General features: G+C 48.6%; 1 protein-coding gene across 1 annotated transcript in view; it reads left to right on the top strand.

Moving 5' to 3' along the window:
* The window catches only part of RBP1 (retinol binding protein 1), a 25,679-nt gene extending 22,543 nt beyond the window's left edge, over window positions 1-3,136 (top strand). Inside the window, 2 exon segments of the mRNA XM_017523711.2 lie at window positions 2,059-2,160; window positions 2,891-3,136. Coding sequence (XP_017379200.1) covers window positions 2,059-2,160; window positions 2,891-2,944 — 156 coding nt within the window. The 3' untranslated portion in view covers window positions 2,945-3,136.
* Window positions 3,137-7,688: the final 4,552 nt, after the last annotated feature.

Here is a 7,688-nt window from a genome sequence, read left to right as displayed (position 1 = left end):
TTTTTTTAGTAGAGATGGGGTTTTACCATGTTGGTCAGGCTGGTCTCAAACTTCTGACCTCAGGTGATGCACCACCTTGGACTCCCAACTTACTGGGATTACAGGCATGAGCCACTTAGTCTGGCCCTACCACTCTATATTTTGACTTGGAAGCTAGACCTTCTTTCTGGCCTGGGACTAGACCGCACCCAGTGAATTTCTGGATCAGGGCGAGGAGCTGCCCCTCAAGCCTTTTTGTGCCCCATTTCTCTCTGGAGCAGAGGCCAGACTTATTCCTATGCAAAGCTGGGGGAGCACACGTGGCTCCACCTGCTTCCCTGGTGTGGGTGTTGCATTGCAGGCTTCACCCCAACAGCAGAGGGCAGTAGTGGTCAGCAGGCCCAGAAGGAGGCCTGGGGTGGGAGGTCCTCCTGTAGGGAGTGGTCCCACTAACTCCACACCTAGCTCCCATAAGTCTCCCCTCCCAAATCATTTATCAGGCTGTTACTGACTGTCCTGACTCAGCTGAGTACAGCAAGAGACACAAGAATTAGCTCTCTACATCCAAGGCCTGAGTTAATGTCCCCATGTGATAGATGAGACCACAGGGGCCCTGAGAAGGGATGAATTTGCTGAGAGCCACACAGTGAGCAAGGGGCAAACAGAGATCTGAGCACTACTGTGGGGAGGCTGGGCTTATAACACGGAGCTGCCCCTTGTAAGACAGCTATTCAAAAGGAGGTGGGCAACCCCAAATATGAGTGATGCCCCCTGCACTTTCTGTGTGCCCACACCTGGGACATGTTCTCAGTCTAGGGCACACTCATGGCTATGCTGGGGTGACAGGACCACCTTGCCCCTGAACTCCAACACTTTTTTCAGCCCTGTGTTGCTAGGTGGGCCTTTCCTGCCCCACTAAGACTGAAATCTCCCCAGGACACAAGGTGGGCCTCCTCCTCCTGCCTGTCTTCCCTTCAGCATGCCCAGCACCCGGCAGGGCTCACAGAGCTCAGGGAAGATGTGGGGGCCCGAAGGTGGAGTGTAGAGGGCGCCACAGTGCTCATCTGTGCTCCGCTGAGCCCGGGCTGGGCTGTGGGATCTTCCTCCCCTTCCTCGGTTCCCTGGTGATCTGATGAGCTCCTGAGGGTACGTCCTGCTGTCCCACTTCGGGCCTTCACCCCCTGATGGTCCACTGGGAACTCCTTTCCCCAGCGCCTCTTTTCCCCTCCTTCGGCTCCATTCTTCCTCCTTAGGACACAGCCCTGGTACCTCCCACCCCCGGACTCTCACCTGGGCTCCCACAGCCTCTGGCCTATAACCCTGGGGACCCTGAACCCTTCAAGAAGCAGTGTAGTCCGTTGGGGAGGGGGCCTTCAGAGCCCCACAGATCTGTGTTCAGACCTGGCTCTTCCACTGCACAACATGGGTCAGCTTGGCAAGTCTCTTAACCTGATCTGTGAAAAGGAGATGCTAACCCTTGCTCACATGGACAGGCATGAGGCTTCAGATACAGCACAGGGAGTGTGTGGCAGAGCAGGCAGGCAGCTAACAGCTGCCTTCACTGGGTTATTTATATCTAAGATCATTCTCCCTGTGAGATGAAGAACACTTTGAGGGCAGGGGTGGGGTCTTTTTGGTGTCCCAGGACTTAGCATAGGTTGAAACAATGACTGGATGAATGAAGTGCCTGGGGATGGTCAGGGTACTCTGAGAAGTCTGCTCCCCACCATAAGATTCAGGAAAACATCCCTCACCCCCCATACCCAGCTGTACTCAGAAGCCCCTCCTCCCCACCTTAGCCCCATTCTTCACGCTTGCAGGGACAGCTCCACCCCAGCGACTTTTTCCCTCCTAATTACCCTGTTAAATAAAATTTATGAAGGTTTTCATAAATTTTAAAACTGATTTACACACTTTAATAAAAGCATGTGGTGGACAGGGAGTATTAGGCTGCAAATTTTCTGCAGTGAAATTGACAGAAGCACATCCTGGATTATCAAGTTTGGGAGCTGCCCCCTCCCCCAGCCCCCAGGAGCTCCTGCTTGCTCGGCATTAACAAATGTGCCTCTTGCTTGGCAGACAACGGTAAGCTGGGACGGAGACAAACTCCAGTGCGTGCAGAAGGGCGAGAAGGAGGGGCGTGGCTGGACCCAGTGGATCGAGGGTGACGAGCTGCACCTGGTAGGTTCCTGGCCTGGGTCAGGCTGGGTCCTCAGAGGCCCTGGTCATTGTTGAGGTCCAGATGGACCTTGAAAGAAGGCACTATGGCTGGGCCTTGGTTCTGTTCTGAAGCTCTCTTCCAAGGGCCTGGAGAACATGCTTGAGTGACTTTAAAATCCAAGCAATGTGTTGTTAAGGTCTAGGCTGACCCAGTTGTCTAATCAGAGGGAAGAGGTGAGGAGGTATATCCATTAAGCATCAGCAGTGAGCTAAGCCCTTTTGCATTCTATAACTCTTTGTATTCTCTCAGAATAGGAATATGGTTCTTATTTTAGAGATGAAGACATGGAGACTCTGAAAGGTTAGATTACATGCCCAAAGTGCACATCTAGAAATTGACAGAACCAACATTTGCTCCCAAATGATGTATATATTCACCATGCCAAATTGCGTAGGCCAAAGCCAAGAATTCTCTGAGATGTGATGTCAGTCTGGGTCAGCGGGAGGTGATTCGGGAGGGGAAGCGTCAGGGGGTCCTGTTGGACAGCTCTGAGCCACATCTGTTCCACTCAGCCAGCTCTGTCTACAGGGTGCTGCAGAGCACGCCACAGTACAATTTAACTGCCTTTCCAAACAATTGGTTACTTAAACCAACTCTCAGAGAAAAATAACAGCCAACCAGTATTTTCAAAGTTCCTGCCACTAGTGTGACTCTGCTCTGGCCAATGACCAACATCTGCTTTTGTTTCAGGAGATGAGAGTGGAGGGTGTGGTCTGCAAGCAAGTATTCAAGAAGGTGCAGTGAGGCCCAGGAAGACAATTTTGTCCCAAGGAATGAGCAGTGTGGATGTGTTGGCCAGCATCTCCCTCTTTGCACAGCATGAGGCAAATGTCCAGCCACCCCCAGGCATCTGTTAGCAGAGTCTGTCTCTTGCCTTTGTCTCTTTTCCTTTTCTTAAAACAAAGCCATGCCAATAAAGTGATCTCTGTTCAAGACTTCTGTTCGGGGCAAGTTTCACTGCCCACTGTGCTCGCTTTTTTCCGGGGCTTCTGAGGCCAGCTTCTCTTGGTGCCACCCATGGGCAGAGGGGATAAATTCAGCCCCATGTCTTCATATTTCATCCTGAAATTGCACCTGTGTTTCTCTCCAAGGGCATAGGCTTGGGTCTAGAATGGCAGGATGGGAGGGAGTCTGACATGCAATCATTTGTGTATCAAGTACCTATCACGTTATATATTTAATTGTGCTCAAAGTATAGTGAGTGCCACAAAAGCAGGAGAAGGTACCTTCCACCCTAGAGATCCAACTAGCAGAGAATGTCTATGTAACTGCACAGTACACGCAGGAGAAGCTTCATCATATTTGTGAATGAAATGGAGCTGAACAGGATTTTCAGCCCAAAGCTTAAAATTACTTAAACATAAGTAATCACCTACTGGATTTAATTTCAGAGGTGTCATGAGAATGTCACGACCCCCAGACCATCACCCCATCTGTGAGCTGATGTGAAGCCTTTCTTTTCACTGTTGTAGATGAAGCATAACTTGCAACTCCCCCTGAAAGAGATGGAGCAGCCTTATGTTCACACTAAAGTGTAGGAGATTGCTAGCTGCACCTTTGCATAAAGCAACACAAGGAAACGGAAGGAGGAGTGAGGATGTGAGAGATCATGGATAGGGAAAACAATGGGAAAATGACAAATGGTGGACCCCCTTGGTGCACCTGACAATCCGCCTGGACTATGCCCTACTCCTTGACAAGAGTTAGGAGTCAGACCAGCTGAGTAAAAATCCCAACTTCACCACTTACAGAGAATACTGGGACTGATCTTAGTGGGCAGTGGGGAGCCACAGGAGGTTTTTGAGCAGGAGGGTGACATGATCATCCTCCGAGCAGAATTAATCTGCCAGCCATTCTCTCAGTTGCAAGAAAAAAAATGAAGAATACCAGTAAGGCAGTTAGGAATATCAGTCAGCACAGGAATTTCACTTCATATGAGATTAATCTTCCCGAAGAAATACATGTAAAATAAGAGGAATGTTTTCTATTTTACATAAATCTATAACCACAGAAACAGGCTTTTGGCTTTAATGCTGGTTTTCATTTTCTCAGCACTATCCAAAGTTTGCAGAGGGCTCGCTCCTAAGTTGGCAGCAGCATGCATCATGGGGGTTGCGCAGGCTTCTTGGTGGCATGCTAGCACCGCTCACCTCTGGTTGAAAGCTACTGATGTTCACTCCATTTTCGGAACACTACTCCAAGTACCACCACTTAACCAGCACTTGGATGCCAATGTTATAGGATATAAAAAAAGATTTTCAATTCTAACAGCACCTGATAACATAACTGGGCATTAATAAAGAAATCACTCTGTGACTTTCCAAAGCATGGCAACAATACTGTGCTGCCCATGAGGACTGACAAAGGATGGAGATTTTGTCTTTATCAGCTCATCTGGTACCTCTAGGCTGTGGAAGTGGAGTTAACCACATCTGACAATTCCCTGAGCCTGCCACCTTGAGAAGGACAGGATTTTTGACATTTTTGAACTGAAAATTACAATATTTCAAAACATACTTGGAGTCTTCATTATTTATTTATTTATTTAGAGACAGAGTCTCACTGTCACCCAGGATGGAGTGCAGTGGTGATCTTGGCTCACTGCAACCTCCACCTCCCAGATTCAAGCGATTTTCCTGCCTTAGCCTCTCAAGTAGCTGGGATTACAGGTGCCCACCACCACACCCAGCTAATTTTTGCATTTGCTTTTGTAGAGACAGGGTTTTGCCATGTTGGCCAGGCTGGTCTCAAATTCCTGGCCTCAAGTAATCTGCCTGTCTCAGCCTCCCAAAGTGCTGTGATTACAGGTGGGAGCCACCGTGCTCAGCCTCTGAATCTTTATTAATCTATGTACATTACATAACTTCAAGCTTTAAAAAAATAGGACTGTCATGTGAAGTAACTCTGGCAGGAGGCACTGAAGCCGAGCCCAGTGCAGTAGCAAGCTCTCAGTGAGGAAAGGCAAAGGGTGAAGTGCTTGAGTGTCCAAGCTCTGGAGGCATAGGGCCTGGGTTCAAATCCCAGCTCTGCTACTTCCTAGTTTTGTGAAGTTAAGGCAAGTCGTGCAAACTCTCTGTGCCTCAGTTTATTCATCTGTAAATTGAAGCTAACTACTCCTCATAGATGTTTTGTGAGGATTAAATGAATCTAATACATGTAAGCAACTTAGAGTAGATGCATTTTATTTGCAAAGAGATTTGAACAGTGTCTGGCATATAACAAGTCAATTTACAAGTGGGTTTTTTTTTAAGGGACTGAGAGGCACCTCAGGGGTGGAATCCACATGACTTTTTGCCCACAAGGCATGGATAGAAACTGAAACTGAGGGAGAGCCAGGGAAGCATTTAACAGAACTTGGGGAAGGAGACGGGGGGGGGGGGGGGGGGGGGGGGGGGGGGGGGGGGGTAGCCTGTCTAGGACAGGAAGTCCCAAGACACCATTTCAGTAGCAAAGAGAGAGGCTAGAACAGGGCCTTTTTGATCTCCTGGGGATGCAAACCCAACTGCAGGTTCTCTACCACCCCTCTCTGTACACACACAAGATACTAGTTGGGACACTGGAGCTTCTGATGCACAGAAACAGTGATCTGAAATCACAGAGCTGGTGGGAGGACGGACTTTGGACCCTAAACTTCCAAGGCCCCTAAAATATTCCCTGGGCAACCTCCAAAACCTTTCCACAAGAAAAACATGACAAATTGAACCCCAAGGGCCCCTCTGGAAGCCCCAATGTAGAACTTCTGTCTCAATTAACTAGGGCATGACTATTGTTCCTTTCAGGAGCAAATTGGACAACTCAACACTGCAATTACACCCTGTGTAACTTTCCTAGATGTTTCCTCTATCCATGCCAACACTGCCAGCAGCAATTTCCCATGCCACCTCACCCCCTGCCTGCAGATCTGGGTCTCTCTCAACCCTGGGTCCCCATGGGCTTCTCCTCCTCCTCAGTCTGGCCCCACATCCCACTCTGAGCTGAGTCAACACCTGCTGAGTCAATCCCACTCTGCAGCTGAGTCAGCACCCGCAGGACTGAGTCAACTTAAGCAGCAGAGACTTGCTAATCATCCACGGCACAGGAGTGGGCTTTCCTCTCCAAGAAAATTGGGACAAGGATAGGGATGGTTGTTTCTTTGTTTAAATAGATACATATTTGATTCACTCTGAAAGGGACACTTAACGATGATGACATTTCCTATCCCCCCCTCCAATTATCAAAATAAACCCTACCAGTCCTTCAGAGACAAGTTGGGGTCCTCCTCCCCTCAACCACCAACAGCCCACAAGATTCCCCTTGTTTGAGATCTGAGCCTCTCAAAGGTGATCCTGGCCATTTCTGCTTTCTGAAACAGGTGCCCCCAATAAAGAAATACTAGCTCAGAATTACAAAAGTTGACGGTTATTTTAAGTGATTACATATAACAAATTAAATACGATGTTATGTAATTAGGTGGTGCTAGTTCCAAGCATGGGGCTTATAAAATTTATTCATAGTATATCTCAGGCAGTCTGGTTCAATCATCATGCACAGTTTAAAGGCAGAGAACAACTTCATTCTGTCCCATCGCTGTCTCTCTTCAGCCTTTGTGTGTCATTTCATTCGGAGATAATATCAAAGGTTGCAAAGTCTTTCATGAATGTGGTGTCTGGGCCAAACAGTCCCGCCCCCAACACTGTGTTCCCTATTGGGGGCCCTGTTTGAGCTCCCAACATTTAACTCAGTCTTACCATCTTAGACACCCCTCGTAGGCATTGGGCCTGTTTGTGACTGCCCACTATCATGAAAAACTCTTCCGTGTTTAGGGAAGTTCCTTCCATCCAGTTAGGAACTCCATCTCTTCCAGTTATTAACAGCAGGATGAACTCACTTTTTCAGCTGATCTTGTAACCACATTCCAGCCATAAGGCTGAGGTTCCCCTAACTAGAGGTGCCCCAGTAAAGAGGTTTGGAAAGAGAGCCATGTGAGGAAGGTGGATTACGTGGATCTGATCCTTTGGAAATGGTGGCAGCAGAGGAATGGCTTCGGGATGGCACCAGCGGTGGAACTTCTGGTTCCTGCTGTCCAGGGTCATGGACATTATCTACACTGGCAGTGGACACTGAGTATCACTGCAGTGTAGACTGTGTGTTGCTCCCTGATGCATAGCCTTTAGGCTTGATCCTAGAGATTTGTGGAATACCTAAAATTCTGTAATTCCTTTTTCACTTGAGCTAGAGTGGGTTCTGTTTGCAATAAAGCACACTGACTGCTACACCTTTTGGTGGGCATCTGCCCATCTCATAGCTCTCTCCTTTTCCCTGAGACCAGCCCCTTGGATCTATGGTGCCGGGCAGGAGAGGAAGCTGCTGCACGTCTGTTCTTTCCTGCCTGGCTCACAGTCAGAGCTGATTGGACCAGGTTAGACGGACGCCTGACTCATTAGGGCCAAACAGATCTCCCCTGGAAACCTGGAAACAGGATTCAGAGATGCTGGTGAGCCTCTGCTGT

The sequence above is a fragment of the Cebus imitator genome, unplaced genomic scaffold (assembly GCF_001604975.1).
Source record: "Cebus imitator isolate Cc_AM_T3 unplaced genomic scaffold, Cebus_imitator-1.0 Scaffold30, whole genome shotgun sequence".
NCBI classification, from domain to species: Eukaryota; Metazoa; Chordata; class Mammalia; order Primates; family Cebidae; genus Cebus; species Cebus imitator.
The sequence above is the reverse complement of the archived record's forward strand: the minus strand, read 5'-3'. Positions and strand labels throughout refer to the sequence as shown.